Source organism: Falco punctatus, assembly GCF_963210335.1.
Source record: "Falco punctatus genome assembly, chromosome: Z".
Taxonomy (NCBI): domain Eukaryota; kingdom Metazoa; phylum Chordata; class Aves; order Falconiformes; family Falconidae; genus Falco; species Falco punctatus.
This window is the reverse complement of record NC_137586.1, coordinates 60,481,869-60,504,874: the sequence shown is the minus strand read 5'-3', so window position 1 is coordinate 60,504,874 and position 23,006 is coordinate 60,481,869. Positions and strand designations below refer to the sequence as shown.

General features: G+C 38.0%; 1 protein-coding gene across 6 annotated transcripts in view; it reads right to left on the bottom strand.

Annotated features, from left to right (window-relative positions):
- FER (FER tyrosine kinase) overlaps window positions 1-23,006 on the bottom strand; it is a 202,445-nt gene that overhangs the window by 159,496 nt on the left and 19,943 nt on the right. For all 6 annotated transcript variants that reach the window (XR_013924856.1, XM_080371961.1, XM_080371963.1 and 3 more), the window contains 3 exons: window positions 12,257-12,361; window positions 6,881-7,139; window positions 2,788-2,961 (listed from right to left, as the gene is read on the bottom strand). Coding sequence is in view for 5 of the 6 variants with exons in the window: in XM_080371961.1 (XP_080228087.1) it covers window positions 2,788-2,961; window positions 6,881-7,087 (381 nt within the window). In the remaining variant the exon portion in view is untranslated. The remainder of the gene's footprint in view (window positions 1-2,787; window positions 2,962-6,880; window positions 7,140-12,256; window positions 12,362-23,006) is intronic.

Genomic DNA, 23,006 nt, shown 5'->3' with positions numbered 1-23,006 from the left:
AAAAGAAAAATAACACTCATAAAGGAAATGGTTGCAGATAATAAATAAACTTAATCTAGTGGAAGTGCTGCCCTCAATGAATGTGCAGAAAAGGAAGTCTGTTCTACAGAAAAACTGTTCCTCTTGCACTGTCATGAAGAAGGCTGCAGTTCAAAATTCTCCCTTTTTTCGTGAGGCAAGGCCCAGACACCACTACTTCGACCCACAAGAAAAACATTTGGAAACTTAATGGGATTCCTCGAAGAGCCAACAAGGTGCTATCTACAGTTTCTATTTCTGGTCCAACTGTGCAGAGATTTAATTTAAAGGCAGGAACTTTTCTCCACATCAATCCCATACTCTTACCTCATATTTCTTCATGCTTTAAATTATACTCACAATTCTTGCTATTATAGACTAAGAGAGGTGAGGAAGGAAAAAATATGACAAACTTATAAAGACATAGCAAGAAGTTGAGAAAAAGATGAAATTAGAAAGTAGTGAACATAAGATATAAGTAACAAGGAACTGCTTCTCTTACAGAAAATGGAAAATAAAAGATAGGCAATTAATATTAAGAAAACTTTGCGGGAACTGCAAAATACATTTTACTGATTCATAGACACTGTTCTTCCAACAGACAAAAACAAAACCAAGAGCACCCCTGTCCCCAAATAACACCTAAGGAACTAAGATGTTCAAGGATTACCTCAAACCCATTTTTTCTGTCAGTAAGTTTTGCCCATGTAACTGGCATAGTACTCTACTTTTTTTTCCTCAAATCCCATGACAGAAAAAATACCCAATATCTTAATAGCAATTGGAATAAATATGAGTTCCAGTACATTTCTGTAAAAGATATGGTATTTCACTGTTCTTAAGAATTTTACCAAAAAAGACTCCTCACCATAGGGGTGTTTAGAATAAGAACGGATGATACATACGCATTTCATCTAAAACACTTTTTTTTACCGGCATATCATAAAGGTATGAACTGCACAGACACTAATCTCCATAAGGTCTGGACAATGTCTTGGGAAATAATAGGTATTTTGCTTCTGTGTGTAACAAAACAGAAATAATACCACAGAACATGACAAGTATTTTGAATTTCTGGGAACCATTCTCTAAGTGCTCCAGTTACACAAAACCTCTGAACAAACAATGTCAGCTAACAATGAAAGAACATATCATATCTCACCAGAACGCTATTCAAATGCTTCTTAGGAAAATCAGGAAGGGGGGAACAACAACAACCAACAATGCAAGCTTATCCATCAGGATGCATAATATTTGCATGGCCATGCCGCCTACAGTTAATTAAAATCAATATGATTTGTAACCGAACCTTTGGGGACTGCTCAATATGCACTGTATTTTTTTGAAAAGCCTTATTTTAGAAGACAGATTAATTACAGATTTTATTAGAGTTAACTTATTACCAGAAAAAAAATGTTTTGCACAATCTCTTTTAAAAGTATACCTGAACTTCCAGCAGTCTCATTTCATCCAGCCTCTTTCTTGTGTTTCTTTCTTTCTTTATCCATTTCTCCAATTCTCTCTATATTTTATCTCTATTATTCCTTACATATGCTACCAGTTTTTCCTTTTCCTCCACCCTGACCATTTTCAGATGCACCAATCTGTAAGTGGTTCTAAGTGATTATCTGGCTTGGAAATGTTATGACAGCCTACTGACCATGCATCAAAAAGTATGTACTTCCCCACAGTCAATACCTGGGAAAGATACCAAGACCCTAGAAAATTACAGAAGCATTCCTATTACAGCCAACATTTAACTTAATATATGTTTAGTTCTAGTTTAAAGTTCTTCTCACAACCAGCCCAAGAATCTTTTACTCATCTGTCCATGACATTTGCACTGTAGTACTCAGATGTTACATTTTAATTACACTACTCCAAATCTCAAATTCTCTGCTGGAGGAAAGAAGAAACAGTGCTTTTCCTCCTCTCAGCAGACCTTTCAAATTATCAATCTGATTTTTGACATTCACCCTTAAACCTCCCCAGAGCACCTAAATGAAACTGTGATTTCTGTCAGCTTTACTGACTAGTTAAGCTTTACTTTCAAAATAAGCAGGACAACTGACATTAATAGAAAAAGCCCTGAAGAGCTCCATCTGCAGCCTTAATGTTTGGTTTACACTTGATTTATATTTTAGAACAGGGACTAGAATCCTGTCCCCATCCAAGAGCGTGAACTGTCAAGAGCAGGGGTCCTCACACTGTTTAACCAGGGGCCGGCACGCGGATGCAGTGGCAGGCAGCCATCTGCGGCTGCTTGGTTTCCCCCACCAACCGCCGGGGGGGGGGGGGGGGGGGGGGCGGGGGGGTCTGTAAATACCGGGGGCCGGATTGAGGACCCTGGAGGGCTGTATCCGGCCCGCTGGCCGTAGTTTGAGGACCCCTGGTCAAGAGCATTCATTAACAAAAGTTTTCAGTGCTGTGGTCCCAGGGATGATGAGTGGAATGAGAACAGGAAAAGAGATGGAGTAGAGAAGCGTCATACACATTCATCCTCTACTGGAATAAGAGCATTTCTAGTGCTATCTGTCCATAGAAATTTATATATGAGAGTTTTCCATCTCTGCCTTGTCAGCTAGCCAGGGAGAAAAAATGTGTAGGAAGTAACTAACTTTTGAACTAGGCATTCTACATATCACAAGTCACTACTTATTACCATAGAACAAACAAAAACAGAGGAACTAAAAAAAATCCACTCTCAACATATTGTTTTTAAACATATTAAACTATAATAAATTTCTAAAGCACAGTTGAATAAAATACCTTGTACATCTCTGCTTCTATTTGTTGATGAACACCTACGAAACTCTTCTTAACTTGCTGCTTATCTTTGATCATCATTGTAAGCCTATGCAAAGGCCCGGAATTAAGATCTTCTGCATGTGTCTTCATTATTTTGCTCAGCTGTTCTGTTTGCTGTACCACGAGCAACCAAGACTATAAAAAAAAAAAAACACAGAACAGGAAAGGCCATTCTTACTCTGCCTTACAAATAACCAAACGATGAACACAAACTGTGGGAAAACATGCACCACTGTTTAAAACAAATCAGCAAAACCCCAAATTTTAAACTTACACAAATGCACTTGAGATCTTCCAAAATAACATTCATCCTGCTACAGCAAAATCTACCTCAAACTTATTCATAAAATCATAAAGCATCAGAGACAAAAATACAGTATTGTATGCTCATCCTTCAGCACTGTCCTGCACTTCTGAACACGGATGAAAGCTTTACAGCCTTTTTTGATATACATCCCCAACACCGACAAGCATTTGTTCTGTTTCCCAGCCACAGTTACTCTGTTCAAGCTGACTTCTCTGTCCTTGTCTAAATACCTCATAGTAATATGCAATTGAATGGTTACTCTTACTTTAAGAGGCTATCATTCGTCAGCTGCTTCACATAACTGACAGCATCAGTCAGGCCACCAGTATCAAGGCATAAGGTGCTAACAGTTTAAGACACAAGCAGTTACTCATCTGTCATAGTAACCCAAAATCTTTCTGTACCCTTACATTAATAATTTCCTTGGCCATTTTGTCAGTCAGTTTTCAGGACAGCTTAATGTGCTGTGTGTGGCTTTGTATTTTGGTCAAGAACTGTAAGGTGAACAGAGAGATAATTCCAATGCACCACAGATACAAACATGAAATTAAATTTCTGTTCAAATAAAAGCATTTGTTACCTTAAAGATCCCTGTCATGCTTTGTTGATGGGAACAGTATTGGATTCCTTAAAGATATCTCCCTGACATTGAATGCTATCCTGTATCTAAAAATTAGAATTATCAGGTATTGAAGGCAGCTAGTATGTTAGTTTTACCAGCATTTATCACACTGTTATTAAAGACAGAAATCCACCTTAGATTATTAAAACACAGAAAAATACCTTTTTTTTGGTAGCTTTGGGGTTTCCCTACATCTATGTATAAACATATTTACATAATATTTCCATCTCTACATGACAATGCTGCAACACAAACTAGATACAGAGGGAAACAAAAGACAGTTAACTCATGTATATATTAAATCACATCTGACTTTAGCTTGTGAACATCCCGCAGACTAGCATAGAGCTATCTCAGACTGCTTAAAGTGTGCTGCTGTAAAAGGTCATGGCCTAAAGCTTCCCAGCTATGGCTGAAAACTGTTGCACCTCTCCATTACAGAACACTTTTCAAATGACATCAGAAGCCGTATTGCAAAGCTGCATAGGATAAAAACAGCACTAAACTGTCTGAGAATAGTGGGTCTTGTGCTTATAGAAGAGTTTATTAGAGTGCTCTCAGAGGTGAAAATGTAGTCAGAGTTCACCATTTTTTTAAGGTTGATTTATTACTGGTGAGACAAGTACTGCTTCAATCAACCCTGAAAATCACAGCAAAATATCTATCAACAGGACAAGTACTCTGAAGACATATTTAAGCTTACAATTCACCAGATGAACCTAAATAAGCTAGAAACATAGTGAAAACTTCCCTTTCCATTTAAAAAAATCAGCTGCACGTTTTTTCATTCTTTACATCCCCCTTTCCACACTGAGTAAACATCGGTTAAGCAGGATTTCTGTGTTTTGTATGATTATATTTCATTGTTTTCAAATAGGGAAAGCTAAAGTGAAAAGCTATACTTGAGGACAGGCTTGAAAAATTGAGATTTGCATGGGACAGAAAAGCATCTGGGTGGGGATAACAGAGAAGACAAAGCATTTTCTTTCACAGAAAATAACCATAATCCACCAAATGCAGTAAAATATAACATTGCTTGGGTTAACAGTATTTTTTAGACATATACACACACAGAAGAGCTGTTGAGAAACAATTTAAAATACTGCTTTTCCAGCATTAGCAGTGCTGCCGCTACGCCTTCCAGCAAGTTTGCTGCCTCTGCATGAAAAAAATATAGGACAGGTTTCTCCAAATACCATTTCTCTCAAGGTGCTCACTCTTCCTGTACACTAAAAAAAAAAAAACAAACCCAAAAAACCCCAAAAACCAAACATAAAAGATTATACAGCTTGATATTTGGTTTTGATGCCATATAGTACCAAAAATTTAATATACAGGTATTTTAAAGTCTCAGGAGATGTAGGATACCAGTTTTATGTCCTGTAATATTTGGGTCATACTTTGATTCGGTAAAATGTCAGGCAGAGAGGAAAAAGCCTTATAAAATAGTAAAGTAAATTAGAATGAGGTGAGTAAATTAATAATTCAGACATTTTAACTGCTAAAACCAATAAGACAATGTGTCACTACTCAACTTTAAAATCGTGACAGTGATATTTCAAGGCAAGCCTACACAAAAGATCTGTCAGTAGCATCTCAATATTTTTGCTGTTATATGAAGATGTAGAGGCCACAGATATGGCTTGACAGAAAAATGGCACCTCCTTAAAAGGAGGGGGGGGGGGGGTGGGGTTGGAAGGGAAGAACAAAAATAATCCTGAAAGAACCATTTGACTGCCCATGTCCAAAACAAGATTTCAAATTGTGACACACGTGCTTATCTTCAGCCCAAAAAGAGTATGGTTCCAGTCAGTTCTTCAGCTTTTTAAAATGTATTTGCTCACAGGAAGTGGCCATCACTGACATGAACTGCTCTAGATTGAGCCAGCTACATGAAGGTTCTGATGCCAATGCTCCTTTACTGTTCTAGGCCTAAGGCGCTGTTTCATTGCCTAAAAGAACTGCAAACCAGTTTAGCTAGCATGTAAGAGCAATTCTAGTGAGGCAGCAGAAGCAAGAATTATTAGTCACATCACCAAAAATTCTATGCAAAACTCTGGGATCCAACAGTAGAAAGCTTGAAGAAAATACCTGACTTCTGCCAATCCTAGGGTAATGACAATGTCTTAATGTTTATTTACCAAAATCACCAGAATTTGGGGCAGCTGAAGCCTGATAGCTATAGCCCACAGCTTTCAAGTAATACATGCTGCCACTTTAGTGCAGTTTAAATACTGACTGCTGCACAAGATGCCATCACATTCCTAACGCTATGCCATAGCTAGTATTCAAACAGCCACCCCATAAGCCCACTACACAAAAACTTCTTTGTCTAAAATCTATCTTGACCTAAAAAGGGTGTTTTCCTGCAGAGGGGAGATCAGGATTCATGCCAAACTGAAGGGAACGTGTAATCACTGCTACAGCAGAAGGCCCAAGAATTTAATAAGCCATTAAAACAACAATTTTCTGTAGTCAGGAAGGGATTCAAGTCAGGAGTGAAGCTTACAAACAGGTGAAATAGGGAAGCCTGCTTCATCAGTACTCACACTGGACTTACCCTAAATCTGAAAATTAATAATCTGGGGGAAGGACAGCCTCACCTTTATAAAAAGTCAACACAATTATTTTAAATTGGATACAAAATAACTTCACAATTATGAGAAACATCCTGAATTAATGTTTTGTTTTTACAACACACACTGCAGTGCGAATAACAGCTGGAATGCTAGGCTTTGCCTTAGTTTCCTGGCATTTTTCTATTTCTGTCACAAATTCTATATAACATGAACAATAGTTCCTATTTAACTGTCTTAAAAGAAAAGCTTACTAGAGCATACACTATTTTCAAAACACTAAACAAAGCAGCAGGCTCAACCCAGGAACCTAAAATACTGAAATTTAGAATTCAGGATTGATTCTAGTTCAGTTATTATTTTCAAAGCAAGACTGGAGCTCAACTTCTACATTGTCCACTGAGGAACTAAAGGGAGCCTATTTTATACTTCGGCAACAATAACTCTCAAGAAGCTGAATCAACAGGAATCCAACTCAAACTAAAACAAAAATAAATCCAGCGCTGCTACTTGCAAGAATATTCCAAATTCAAAATACTTCAGTCTTACCTTGGACACATTGCTGATATAATCCAATTGACACGTGCTCTCTTTATCTACTTGATTACAAAGATTCTGTAAAGTTGAGGCATACTCCTTATCACTTTTTACTCGCATTACCATAAATTTCTTCACCGTTTCCAGCAGTCGTAGTTCCCAGTCTTGTAGTTTTAATAAAGCATCATGAGAATACTTCAGGTCACCTCCAAACCCCATCTTTTAAGGCACTATATACAGCACAGGGGAAAATGCAGGCTTCTCACCACATCTGAAAGCAGAAAAAGATTCCTGAGACACATACCAAAAGAAAAACCTCCAGTGTGATAAAGAGCAAATATTAACGTCTAAACCTTGAAATGACTTAACCTTGAGATTAACCACGTACACACACATCCTCAAAACAAACTGAAAGGAGGACCAGAGCACTGTTTTGAAAACTCATCTATGACTGGCCCAGAACTGTCCTCCTGCAGTTTCCACCTGCAAAACGTACCTCCCTAACAAAGTGGAGTTATGAGTAAACACATAAAAGCATCTAAAACAGATACTAAAGGCCAATTCACGTATTTAATTAAATAAGTATAATTTACAGTATCTCCAAACAAGAACTGCCACCTATACTGTTCCACTCCTGGGGAACTGCAGCATTTTGTTCCCGGTGTTCACTATTTTTGAAACTAGTTTGCTTCTAAACACTGTTTTAGCAGGCCACTGCAGATTCAGCCTCCCCTAAATCAGAAAATATCCAAACCAGGCTCCCCATGAAACCGTTCATTGCTCCTTTGGGTCATACATTAGGACAAAGCTCTCAAGTTCGCACAATCTTCCCCTGAGGCAGTCCAGTTTTACTGTACCAAATGGACATAATCTGATAAACAAGTAAAAAATGCTGCCTTACAAAATCCTTTATCACAACTGCAGGTCAAAGACATCTGTTTGAGCTAGCACTAAACATGCAGCCACATCTTGGAAGACCTGAACCCACACATATGAGTAATTTTCACAGAGTTGCATAGGTTTTGTAATGCGGGCTGAACTCTCTTTTCTGTACATGTACCAAAACCCTGTTCCTATACTAATCAGCTTCACACCAATTAAGACAAACTTACATAAACTGCAAATATAGCTCTGGACCGCAGTGCAGACACGGACTGTGTACTGCTTATTCACTAGTTCCTACACTCCAGCAAAATCTTAGCTCTTTTGAATGCAGAAGTACTGATTTCTTCATAGGCTTTACGTTGCACTTAAATTAGCAGTGTGTTTTACAAATGTTAACAGATTTACATTCCTAACAGCCCATGGGGCAAAGCAGGGGTAATAATCTTATTTTCACTGAGAACTGAGACACATAAACTAATGTCAGGATTGTACCATCTAATACTGGTATGCACAAGGCTTTAAGACAGTCTTTTCAGAGTGCGTAGCATTTTTAGCATGTTAAGTACCCAGAAAAGAAAAAGATGTTATTGGCTTCAGTTACCACATAGAATTTCAGAATATTTTGCAAATCAGAATCTAAATGATCTCTAGGGTAGCCTGACTCCCAGGATCATTCCTCTCTTCCTGAAGTTCCCTGCCTCTATTAGCTCTTCCAGTAACTTATGGAAATAAGCCTCATTCACTACGTGTTTATTTTCAGAACACAAGCTATGCTTACAATGGAAAAAACAAAAGATCCTATAAAGAAAATAAGAATACTGCCATGGTTACTGTGCATCTACACAGTACAGACGAGTCAAGGTTGTATGAGTAACCTTAAATCTATTGCAAGCTTTCATATGCCCTTTAATTTGGAACTGTATATTTTGGTCAGATTCCTTGCTGATGACTAGGAGCTCAGTCATAAAAAGCGACACTAAGTAATTCACACTGTCTGTACTTATAAAGGATGGAGTATGTCATTATTAGTTATATTAATTATAATCTTTTCAGTTAAAATTGAAGAACAGTCTTGCAAAACCACTAATACCTTAGTAAAACGAGCAAAAGAAAAAAATCTTCCAAGTACCTACTTATTAACATGACTGGAGCTGCACTTCTGATTTTTTTACACCGTTTAGACCTACACCCACTTTTGTGCCCAAGCTCATTTTCCTCCTAGCACATCTTAGCATATTACCTAAATATGCTAGCATGTTAGCTATGAGGAAAGCTAGGTTTTTTTATTTTCTTACATTTCAGATTCAGAAGAGATGGGAACTGAATCTCAGGATGAAGTCTGGCCTTGTGCTATGAGTAAAGTGCTGGCTTGCTTGTTTTTACTCTCACCTCTGTATTTTACTGAGAGGCAGGAAGGCAAGGGAGGGAGGAAATATTCTCAGCATATGATATTTCAGGCTGCTTCCACTGACCCACTGTGGAGCTGTAAGATCACAAAAATCAATAGAACAGAAGATCCAGCAACATTTCATTCCAGTCTGCTAAGCTTCCCTTCACTAAATAGTAATTAGATTTTTTCTGATTACACTATTAGATGCCTGGGTACATAGACAAAAATTGTAACACATACTGGACTCTGGTCTTTGTTTTAAATTATTCCATTCACCGTGACAGAAACAGCACAGCACAACGTCATTTTTCAAGTGATGGAATTCTGACTTGGTAAGACCAACAAGCATAAAGTCTCAGAGCTGATGATTTCCAACTGGGTAAGCCTGCCTCCATATATTTTCATTGTAAATTAAGAAAATGTTCAATCAAGACATTCATTAAAACTCAAACACTCCAATATTATGGAGGCAAGGAAGTGGTGAACAAGTACCCAAGACCTGAGCCACTTAAGCTAAGTCAATAAGCTAAAACCCAATGCTTTTAAATCAAAACCACTTTTTTAACATTTTAAAATACTTTTGAACACTTTTAAACAACCAAAAACAGCACAGATCACAGAGTCACTGACTTGAGATCAAAACTGTAAGACCTACCAAGCACATGAGTAGGCATTTTCTATAAAATTTGTATTTCAAATATTCTTAAAAAGCACAAGCACATTTAAAAAGGCCAGTATTCAAAGAGACAACATCTGGCACCAATACAGACAGGTGAGTTGACAGCTGCCATACAGGACTGACCAACAGAATACAATATTTCAGTTGGAAGGGACCTACAACGACCATCTGGGCACAACAACCCATTCAGATCAGCACTCTGCCTCCCACCACAGCACCAGGAGATGCTGTTAAGGGCAGCAAACAAGCTGGGCTATTGTGGCATGACCTTCCTTGTGCTTCCACATGTTCACAGCTAATGGATTACAGAAGAAATACTAATAGTGCCAATTTTGGACTTTACAACATTGCAATGCTCACACTGAACATACAACAACCCAAACACAGATTCCCACCCAGATTTTGAAACCTCAGACTACGGACAATACTGAGTAGCGCAACAAAATCTGAACCCAGAAAATATTTATTGTGGAACCAGTAGGAAATATGGGGAGTTTGAGACATAAACATACTTTCTACTCCAAGGCTGAAAAGGTAAAAATACAGTGTGGAAGATAACTGGGGTGGGGGTGGACTTTTTTTCAAAGCAGCATGGGAGAATATTTTATCTTAAAGGAAAAAACCAGAGATGGCATCACATTTTAAAGTAGCTAGGGAGAACCGATGACAACAAACATGATATGCTTAATTCATACATTAAATAAACCTGCAGAGAACGCTTACTTTTACTGTGAAAAGACTTTTCCTACTTCTGGCAGATACCCATGAGGTTTATCTCTTTTTCCACACATGGACAATGCTTGCATAACTTGACATGCCAATGAAGTCTCAAACTGAATTCTAGCATGTTTTGTAAAAGTAATAAAATCTCAGTGGCACAAAATAGGACAAATGAGTTTCAGCTAGTTGGTTTTTTTTTATTTTGAAATGTGTGAGAGAAGGGGAGGGAGGGAGGGAGAGATACACCCACACTACTATAAAAATTACTGGATATACAAATTAGCTATCAGTATTTGGTATTTAACAGTTAAAATATGTCTGAGCCAACTCCAAGAAAATAAGACTTACCTTCTTTTTAGAGTCACTCTCAAAATAACAAACTAATCACTGACAGGAAGTAAACACTCAATGTACATTTAGAAATATGCTGTGAATGAGCAACCAGACCTTCAACAGTTCTAAATTTAAGTATAGTTATTGAAGACAGTTTATGACTTGTCTCAACTGTCTCCACCCCAGCAATGTAGTAAGATTCCAAATGAAGCAATGTTACATTTTGTCATCATGACAGTGAGAAACTTCAGTGACAGTCCCGTCAGCAAATAAAGCTAACATCCCAGGATTAGTAGTCTTCCTGGATTCCAGCCACAACTCTGAAGAGTTCATTGTAGCCAATCTGCATTTAATTTAAAGACTGCAATCTGTCCATGACATGAGAGCAGCCATACCACGTCAGGACAAAGGTCCTGTGTTTCTGACAATGATCAAAATCAAATAAGCAGGGAAGAACAGAGCACGTATATCGTAATACTTTCCCAGGATGCTCTCCTAACCCTTTTAACAACTGGTGCCTTCTGCCACATACTGCTGTGAAATGTATCCAAGACCATGATTGCTAATCTTAGAATAATGATGGATCCACATGTATCAGTTGGAACTTGTGGTTTCATAACGTCAATGGCAAGACAGGCAACTAATAAACGACAAACTAGAAGCACACCTGGCCCCCAGTTAAATTCAGAACAGGAAAGCACAACACACATCTGGCACCAGAGTATGGAACGGTCATGGTATACAGAGCACACCACACTCACTCTTGATCTGCTGTCAGCTCCCTTGCTCCTAAATCTGCATGGGCTTTAAATCACTTAGCATGGGTTATATTTTGCAGATTCTTTCTAGAACTGCAGAATCAGAAAAGGATGAGGACTTGGATTCAGGAGACATATCCTCAAATTCAAGGCTCATGTACTGATTTAAAGCAATTTTACAACAGGTGATCAATTTGTTGGACAGTCCATTTCATTTTCTGAATGTGAGGCTTGTAGTAGTTGTATTCCATCAAAACAATCAAATAAATCATTCTTAGCCCTCCACCCACACCTTAAACATGAATTAGATTGTTAAAGGATTGATATTACTGTTACTGTAGGATCTATTCCTGGAATGTACAAGACCATGGAATATAATACACATGCTTTACTTACCATTTGTTTACACTAACCACATATAAAAAAATTATCTATATGTACATTTCATGCAAAATACATGGCACATGAACTAGTTGAATTAATGCTTCCATAGAGCTAGTACCATCTATAAACAAATAAAGTGGTAATCTAAAGCCAGCCTGATCGTTTCAAAAATGGTCTGAAATATTAGTCTACTCAAGGCAAAATAGGCAGCTTATTTTCAGAAAACATAGCACGTTTACCTTAAAAAGTTGTCCTCAAGAAATTACCCTTAGTACACTTCTCTTAATGTCAGCAGCTATTTCTGATTTTCACTTTCTGAAATATACTTTTATTTTCTGGGGTATCTGTGAAAGAAAAACAGATAAAATTTCTTATTGTTCTTCCAGCATTTTAAAACACATTGCAAAATTTAAATTTGGGTAGGTTGCTTTGGATTTTCAGATTATTAAGAGAAGACAGATTTTTTTAAAAGAGACAGAGTCCAAGAAAACTGAAAGAGTAGACTTCTCAAATATCTGCAACTAGTAGCATGCTATCCCTTCACACACATAATTTTGAGGGAATAATTTTGTCTTTACTCATGTAACCTAAGATTTATTTCTTTTTTATGTTCTTGGAATTTCTTGTGACGCAGTGTACTGTACCAAGAAAATTAGATAATTTCATTTATTTCTGAACTTGCCCCTTAATAAAACAAAAACGAAACCCATTAATAAGGAAAATGAAAGCATGAAAGACTCAAATTCTTTACATGAAAGACAAACTTAGTGGCAGTATTTTCACTAGAATGTAAGAATACAAGTGGCAACATGAGAAAGGGACCAATCAAGACACAGAAATGTCTTACATGGCTCTAACTACTCCAATATCTAGAATAGTAAGAGGTCAGAAAGTTAAAATGACTGCAGCACTAAAATTTCAAGTCGCAACTGTGGACTGCAACCTAGGTGAAGCAAACTGCAACAAAAAGCTGGATCTTTGAGGTTTTATGTTAAGAAAAAAATATATAAAATATATAAAAAAATAAGAAAAAGGCTTTGCATATATCTTACAAGTGCAGGGTATACTTTATAAGCTACATGGACCAACGTTAAGCATTCACTCACAGTCTCCTACCAGAATGTGTCATCTGAAGTTAAACCTTCAGATGAGGCTTTCAGTATTAGTTTAGCAATGCCCTTGTAAAAAAACAGAAAGGTTAAGCAAAACCGAAAGACCCAACACCACATATAAGGGTAAAGAAAAGAGAATTATTTTCAAGATCTCCATTACTTAAAGCACTAATCACAGTCACATTTGTAAAATCTCATGAAAGGATAGTTCTAGCTCATAATCAAGCGGACGTTATTCCTTTCTGGTTACTTAGTGACATTCTAGAAACAAAGTGCTGCCTAATATAAACACAAAACTTCCATTCTCCATGACCAAAAATAGAAAAAGCTGTAAGTGATGCTTACATTCAGTCACTGCAAAGAAACAACAGATACGCAAGCAGATATGAAAGGAGAAAAAAAGTGCAGCAGGCTAGAACCACTACCAAATTCACCACATTTTTAATAACAGATACAAAAATACTTGTTGCAAAGTTGCAAAACCCAAGAGAAAGTCTTCACCAGCCAAAAATCAGAAGCAAGAGCAAAGCATTATAGAAAATTTTACTCCAGTCCTCCCATCACACATACAAACCAGCTGGAAACACCAGACTATCAAAGGACAGGAATACTGTTTTGAACCCCTTTCCTCATTCAAACGGGACTCATGAAAGTAAAACACATGCTACCAACACCACCTTGGCACATTCAGATTTCAAGCAGATGTTAAGGAATTGCCTGTGGTAAAAATGAACCCCTTCTGAAAATTCCATTTATTACATGAAACAACATATTGGAGCCACTTAAACACAAACAAGATGTATCTTCTTCTCTCCACACTGAGACAAAAAAGCACACTTTTTGTTTTAAAGAACTAGTCTATCACATACTTAGAATGGAGAATTTTGTCTATATAAAAACAAAAATGCAAACCCAACTTTTCTTCAGAATTCCAGTTACTACTGACTTTTAATCTATGTGCATATTTTCATTTGCCTACAGGTCAGTAGCATAATTTACAACTGGTAATACAAGTCCTATACTGGTCTAATTGATAGGTGTATACTAGCTAATACACAGAAGCATAATAACAGCTTGCCAGTGAACTACACAGCCATCTGTAAGACAGCAATAAAATGTTACAAAATTCCCACTGCTGTCTCTGAGCTCAGACATAGCAGAATCTGATAGTTATAGGCGGCTTGCTACCTCAATGCAATAAACCACTAAACATATAAAACAATTGAAAGAAAGATAGTGCAGAAAACCTAAATGATCTGTTCTTTTCTGAAATTACCGCCGAGACAGTCAAAGCCAACCCCACACCAGACCCTCTTAAGACTGGGGATATATAGGGCATTCTCTCAAAACGAAGCATCAGAGGAACATTTAAAGATATCAAATTAATACCAAGAACTCACAAGGGCCAGATACTATTCAGTTGAAGTGTCAAAGCACCAAATATAAAATTGCCAAACTATTAATTCTGCAAAAACTTAGGCTTAAGGTGACCCAAGTAAAGAAGAGTGGAGAGTGGAAAATGCACCAGTTTTTTTCAGAGCTTGACAAGGCAATGTGTAGAAGCACGACAAAGATGACCTGACTTTCATGAGGCAAGGTGATTAAAACTGTAATGAAGACTGGAAAAAAAAACCCACAGCTTTTGCAGAGGAAAGTCATGCTTCACAGCTTGAAGTGTTCTTTGAAGGAATCAAGGTTCTTGTGGATGAAGGTGTTGGAACTGGTAGTGAACAAAAGACTTCTAAAAGATTTCTGCTGATGTCTCTCATAGGAAGCTGTTACAGAAGTGAAGACCTTGCTGGGTAAGATTTAAGAGACAAAAATTCACAGGGGAGAGAGTCAGAAGCATCACCAGAATTTGTGCCAGGACTTGGGCTGCTGTTCAGAATGGTCACCTGTGTATCTTTTCATTTCACATATCATCTGTGTTTGAATTTGTAAATCATACAAAATTACTAAAAGCCAAACTGACAAGTCATAAAAAAAAATTAAGGGAAGAGAGAACATAAGAATATTTTATGATGCTGATACATTTGTGGTGTTACTATTCCTGTTAAATTATTCTATCTCACGAAGAACGTAAAACACCAAAAAGTACAGGTAATATTGATAACAGTATGGAGCAAGTTCTCCAGAAAGAAACTTTTTTTAGCTCACAAAACAGGTAAGTATGGCAGGGTGTCAGATCAAAGTACAAAAAATATAATCATGATAGCACAAAGTGACATGGTATGTCAGATGCCTGAAGTGTTTCCCAGAAGAACATGGGGACATCAAATGAAATTTTAAAAATCTGCTCTTAAGTACTTCTTTGCCTAGTAAATAATTAAATGAGCGAATTCAATGCCTAAAGACATTTTTTTGAGACCAAGAAACAAACAGGTTCAAAAACAATTCTAAAATTCATGAAAAAACCCAACCTACCAAACAGCAGAACTTCCGTCTCAAGATATCTCTGAACTGCAAAAGCAGGACCAGAATTATTCTACCTTTGTGCCAAGAGACCCTTCTTATCTGACAGTAGCAAGTACTGAGCTAGATAGACTACACTTGATCGTGTACAAACATTCTCATACAGTGCACTGTCACTCTCTCACCCCTGCACATGTAGGAAGACCAGACTTTTCCCTAGCAGCTCTTGCAGCTGTGATCTTATTAAAAATACACAAATATGACACAGCAGGCTCCCTCAAAGACTAAGATTTACACTTGTCAGTAGTTAAAAAAAACCACAACCAACCAAAAAAATCCCCACCACCAGATAAAAGCCCAGGAACCAACTCTTAGACCCTCTGCCTAGAATTACAAGAAACACTTCCTTTTCAAATATACCAAGTTTTCATTTACCTGTTGGAATTCTTTTCACACATGCAAATGGTAGTTAAAGATATGACAGAAGTAAGTCATCAACGATCACGCAGAGGTAAGGTTTATAACCTAAAGACACCATCTAATGTATTCCCTTTGCAAAGAACCACATCTACTTACCTATGGCAGAAAGATCTTTTGTCAAGACTCAGCCTTCTCAAGCTATCTGATTTAGTATTCCCCTATCCTCAGCACAACAAAAAAAAGTTCTTCAATTACCAAATCTCACCACCTCCACCCCATGACTGAGGAAAGAGGAAACTAGCCACTTCTTTGCAACCTGAATATCCTATTTTTTACTAGACAATTCTAGTTCTTTCAGTTTTTCATTTTAAATAATTTTCTAGACCACTGCCCTCTGAACACCCTTTAATTGGTCTCTGTCTCACTTAAGAGTTCAGAACCTAAACCAGTAGGGTACTGTAGGACCCACCAACTCGGAGAAGGTCAGAGATTACTACAAATTACTTTCAAGCTCCTGCCCAAGCACTTTAACGTCTTCCCAACAGCATGATACTTTGTCTTTCTTAGTTTGTGATCAAAAAATTCCACGACCTTTTCCACAGAACTCCATCTTACCCTATGTATTTCCCCATGACATACCCATCTGTGCCAGCCTACAGATAGTCTTGTTACTTTTGTGCTGACACCCTGCTTTGTTGCAGATGATGTCTCCCATTTACCAAGACTATTCTAAACAGTAATCTCATTCTCTACCACACCTGCAGCTCTTCCCAGCTCCCCATGAACTGAAAACTTCCTCAGTGTGCCCTTCATTTTATTATCTCGGGCCTCCTGTAAAAAATGTGCAATGGGAAGAGCTGCCATTTGGTAGTGAACCAAGTGGTGGTAAGTGTTCTTTACCAATCTTTACCAATTTTGTTTCCACTCTGTAGAAGTTTCCACCTCACAGTGGCAGGCAAATAGCAAAGCAGATACTGGAGACTTAATCTCACCAGGCAGAAGAGTACAAGGTGAAAGCAGCTACAGTTTAGGAAGAGGAGAGCTAGGCTGGTGTGGTGAAAAATTATTAAATCGATTGCTGCTTATAAAAAAGTCTTCCATCAGGAATTGTTTGAGTTGGACAGTGAGCTCAGGGAGCTCAAGGACAACCTTAATGAGCTGGTGGTGTTTGTCCTGAGCCCCCTGAACACACAAGACATGAGCAGGAACATCCAGACAATAATACTGTGTGCAGCTGTGTCATGACAGTAACTCCACCCACCAGGTGTCTGGCCAGCGTCCCTGGCATGTGCGAACCTTATGCATCATGAGACAGTGCACGCCTGCGCTTGCACTTAGCCTAAACTTAAAAGTTTACATATGCTAGGTATGTAAATATTTTTGGTTTTCACCAAGCGTAAAGGTAGGCAAGCTCCAGGACTGGGCCAGAAGCCCCACAGAGGAATAATCCCAGTTACCGATGACTCCCAACACCAGCTGCACCAGTGCCAGGAATGTGGGCCTGGATGACACTAAGGCAGTAGTCGGTGACATATCCTTTTCTTGGTCTCTGTAAGGCTTTGCAGTAATGATTTGATGCTTCGCTCCTATTGCTCTTTTATCATATTGTGCATAATAACTAGTACTGTTTCCTTTTATCATATTGCATGCTATTTTCCTTATTGTATTGTAATATAATAAACTGCATTTATTCTTGTATTTGATTTGGAATTCATTTTGGCTTGGTATCCAGTCAATCAGCAAAATAGTTGGCCGCCACAAGTCATTCTGCCACCACACCTTGGGAATCAGTGCTGCACTCCTGTTAACTCTGAAAAAGGCAGTGCTGCATACAAAATAACAGACACATACACACACACCTTGCTTTCAAAGGGTAAATGCACCCAGTTTCTTGTTACCTTCCAAGTAAAGAAAGCTTTCCTTCCTGTATTTTTCCTGGAATTAAACTTTCTTTAAAATTTAAGTTGTAGGCTGCAAGGAAAGCCAAAGAAAAGCATGGCCTCCGTAAAGGGTACCTGACCAACGATTTTTCACTGAACTCTCAATTCTGCAACATTTATCTCCATGCTACATCTTAACAGTAAAAAGGACTGAGCAGGATGAGGCTAGTAAAAATAATTCTCATGTGGCTGGCACCGTGCTCTGGTATCTCCAACCCTGTTAAAAAGATCTGCCGGCTAAAGGACAGGACTGTGATAGAATTACAAACAAACATACAATGCTAAAACGAAAGCTGGCCACAAATTGAAAACACCTAAATAGACATATTAATGAGGCAGGGTTATTGGAAGTGTATATTAACAGGAGCAACAAAAGTCAACTGAGGTATTGCATGTTGAAGAGATTTCTTGCCTTACATTAATAGCAAAGATGGAAACAACTCAGCAAAAGTGACAAGAGTCAACACTGAAATTAAAAAGTAGATGTGGTAACTTTGTAGACTAATGAGTTAGTCTATACACAGTTACCTTATTTCTTTGCTGACTTCATTCATTCATTTAGATGCTGAATTCTCCAGTCTGAAGGTAGAAAGCGGTCTTCCTCATTTAGAAAAAAAAACCCAAAACCTCTGAATGAAACATATTTCATATGCCTTGAGATAAGTACATGGCAAGTCAGAATGAACACGCACACAAAAATCCAAACAAAACCCCCCTGTCCTGAGGGCACCTACTGAAATACTTCTTCAGAGAAGCCAGAGGACAGAACAATACTGTCACAGTACTGAGGGGGTCTCATCATCACAAAGCACTATGTAAGACTCCTCCTTGGAAAGATTTCAGATCACAGAACTCTCCCAGCTACTGCCATTGCATGTTTCAACATAGAAATCCAGAATGCTGCCAGGAGCTTCTGCCAGAACCACTGTATAACCTCTTGAGGTTTAAGGACAGCCATAGAAAACCAAGAATCCACAGGACATGAAATAATTTTTTTAAAGTCTAGAGGCAGTTTAATGTCTTCTTGTGGCACAACATCAGCCAGAATTTCTCACTGCAGCCAAAACAATTAGATTAAAAATTTGCCATTAGTCTGTAATACATGACAATACTGGTCTCCTCAGGAGAAATATAATCTAGTTCAAAGTATTTATCACTCCTTCAAAAGAAATTCAAAGAGCAATCAGGTGTGGCTGTTTCTTTCCTCCTTCATTAAACTAATTACAACCTTCTGGTTCATTAAACCCTCTATTTAGTTAACTCGCTGCTCATCCAGTCTTCTTGAGGTCACTTATTTCCTTGGCACCATTGTATCACATTTTATGCAGTTCGATTATGCAGTAGTCTGTACAGAAAATCAGCCCACAAGGAACTCAGGTCCATGAGGAGACAGTCCTGCCCCTTCCCAACAGCTGATACTCCAGCCTGTGACTCTGCAGGAAATGTAACATACTGTGTGGTTCAGTGAAAGGTGCTGCTTCAAGTCTGTTCACTGTTCCTGAGCTGAATGGTTTTTCCTTTGCATGCTCCATATCTTAAAAGACACTGTGATAACTCTTACATGGAATACAGCTAATCTCACTATAGAATCACCAAAAAGACAGATGACTGAACTACGCATCTGCACCTTCTTAAACATTTTAAATGCATAACAAATATATAAATTTTACAAATATATACCAGGGTTAACTTCTCAGGAGAAATGAGAAAACTACCCTATCTTTTTAGATCCAGTCACTTTTGTTTGGGTATCATCAGCCTTCCCAGTTACAAACACTCCTTCTGAAGGGTATCTTTCTCATTTGAGTATGTATAAATGGATCAAGCTTTAATTAATGGATGTCACAACAAACTTTTAAAAGATGTGGATGTTTAATCTCCCAGGTCTCTGGAAAAAAGGTACTGAAGTGCACATGAGCAAAACGAGTATGCTTGGGCTCTCCACATGAGAATTTATTTGCATACACAAGATTCAGCCTAACTGGTTCTTACTGCAAGAGGGGTTGCTTTTTATGCTCAGACTTTCATTCTCCACATCAAAAATACTCTTCCTAGAAATGATACCAAGCAGCTAACTTGTAATTTAAGAGGCAAAGGTTCTTCATGACAGAGCGCCATTCATGGATATTCTTCAGGAAAAAAAATATATTTAGGGATGGTAATAATGTTTGTATTGTAGGTAAGGTTATTTAGGTCCCTCAGAATTCTTGCCTTACTGTAATCTAAGACAGTTGCAGGGAATTTGACTGACTACATCTTTAAATCTGAAATCCCAACTTAATCTGAGAAGAATTCTTTAGAAGGACATTGCCATCCTATTGTAGTAGTCAAATATTAACCACCATCTGCTTAATCGCTGCTTTGGAAATAGCGGCTCCTACCCCCTGAAAGCAGACTGACCACATCCACACTGCAGATCCCTGCATCTCCACTAGGCTTCCCCAACCTGGCTGCGGGGGACTTTGGTGATGAAATACTAGAGCACAAGAGATCACCATGTCACAGCCCATCAGAAGGATATTTTAGCAGCATGATACACACAGTATGCACTGCATGCTTTAAGGAAACATGAAGCCTTAGGTTTGAGGACACAAAGCATACACAGACAGGATACCTCCAGAACACTGTTCTGGACAGGACACAGATCTACTGAAGTGTGCATCTATACTGTGGCTGGAGCACAGTTTGGAGAAAACACTCCTGCCAGCTGTGGTCAGGTTTTCTTTCAGAGGGTACCAGCTAGCTCCAGAAGAGCAGAGATGGAAAGCACGCGGCACGGAAAACCAGAAGACCACAGAGGAAATGAAGGATTGAACCAAGCTGAGATCCTGATCTCAAAATGTATGTATGTAATTACTTCCTCATATAAAAAAAAGAACCCGATACACTACATGATCTAGATGCCAATTATATTTGTTAAAATTGTAGCTTCAAATTTACTTAACACATTCACTGATGAGAGATCTCCCACTCCGATTTCAACATTCACCTAATCCAAAAGGCAGAACAGCATATTAACTGGCCACCTTCTATCTTTGCTACAGACCTTCAACTCTTTACAATTCTTCGTTTCAGCTCCACACTTCAACTGCTAATATTTCTCTGTGTTTTGCAAATCAGGCATTTATTTCCTTTTATCTGTTGAACTTCAGTTATCACAACTGCTGAACTGGTGAACAACCATACTGGGGGAATTACAGAAAAGATACTCTCCTCAGGAGAAAACACACCATTCACTGCATCACCATACAACAAACATACTCGTGCCAACAATAAACAAGCATGTGTTTTTCCAATTCCATGCTTTATATCTTTTAACCAGTTAAAAGGTGCTCCAAAGTCACATGATTTTCCTTGAAATTGGCTCCAAAAGCAAATCTTTCAGCATTTTGCTGAAGGGAGAGGGTAATTATTTCAAAACACCTTTTTTTACAGTGTTTACATTGTCACATTTTTAAAACTTAGCCACTGCTCTTGGCTGCACCCCTTATCTGCAATTCCTGAAACTTACATGGGATACAAATACTGTGGGGTACTGTTCTACATTCATGAAAATTTCAAAGCAGAAGCCTCAATTAGGAAGTCAGATTCTACCCGAAAGAAACCAAAACCATTACAGAAACCTTTAGCATAATCTACAAAAGCTGTATTTTAACAGACACTGTGGCACTACACTACACTAAACGGATTTTAACAAACTTACATAATGTAATAGCAGATAGAACAAGCTTTAGGTATTCAAAGATTTAGGTTTATCCTAAGATCCTACTCTTATGTGGTTTTATGTTCACCAATGGTGAATTTTGTGATTTACTAGCCCAGTGGCTAACAACTTCCACCAGCAGAGCCATTATTAGTGTTTTATTTGTCTAAGCATCAGAGGACCAAATATTGAACAAAATGATTCCTCTCTACTAAATAATCATTAAAACCACGCCCTTTCCCACTGCAGTCTGTCTTGTACTAAGAACAACTTACTACTCCCATTCTCAGTTCAAACACCAAACATTATAAATGTGATGATGAACTGTGTCAGTTACAATATGCTATCAATATATGGAATAAGATTTTCCAATTTTTCTAAAGCAAAAAGTTAGGTATAAACAGAGCTGGAGAAAAGCAGCGAAGCTGACAAGTACTGAAATTAAGAGATTCACAAATTGAGGATGAAAACCTAAATGCCACCCTCTTTGAAATGCATTATGTGATCATGTAATTACTTCCACAGTGCTTTTCTGCATAAATGCCTGACTCATTTATTACAGAGGATGGAGTGCTCTGGGGATGATTCAGCATTCTGTCAGAGAGGCTCATCTTGACAACTCTATCATGCTCATTGCTGTAATTATATGTCTCCTAGTTTCTAAACAGACAATTTCAGGGAACAAAGGGCTCATGATTAATATAATACTTTAACACTGTTCTGGATTCTATTTCTGCTTCTGGCAAAGAGTGCTTACATAATATGCAACAATTCACAAACTTTTCACAGGTTGTCCCTACTTAAAAGGTAATTGATTTTTCATTAGTTCTTGATTATGGTAATTTACTTTGATGCTTAAGCTTAATTTCTTAAATGTATCAGCTTCTCATGTCAAACTAAATCGCTTCCAAAAAACGTAGTACGAAAAAAAGGTTGTGAGACTCTAAGATCAAGTGATGACAACTACAAGAGAGCTTGCAAAAGGACTGTCTTCAGACCAAGATTTGAACACCATATAGAAAAATGTCTCATACATGGCTAAACTATTAAGTAGTTATTCATCAAGCACTTTCATTACTAGCACTTGCTAACACAGGATTCCAAATGGACCACAGTACTGTGCAAGCAATACTGTAATGCATACCTAAAGGACAGATCAAGAGTGCGCATACAACGTTTTTATTTCTCCCTTAACAGTTGAAAGTTTCATGTGATGATCTTAATGGAGAGCTACATCACAGAAATGTCTCACAGTACGTAACCACTCCTGTTAGTCCACATTCACCTTATCAATAACAGAAGGGCAACATGTGGCCCTAGTAGTAACTCTCTCCTCAGCAAAAAGTAAGAGCAACCATATCAAAAAGCCTAACAAAATACCCCCACTGCCCAAAGTGCAAGT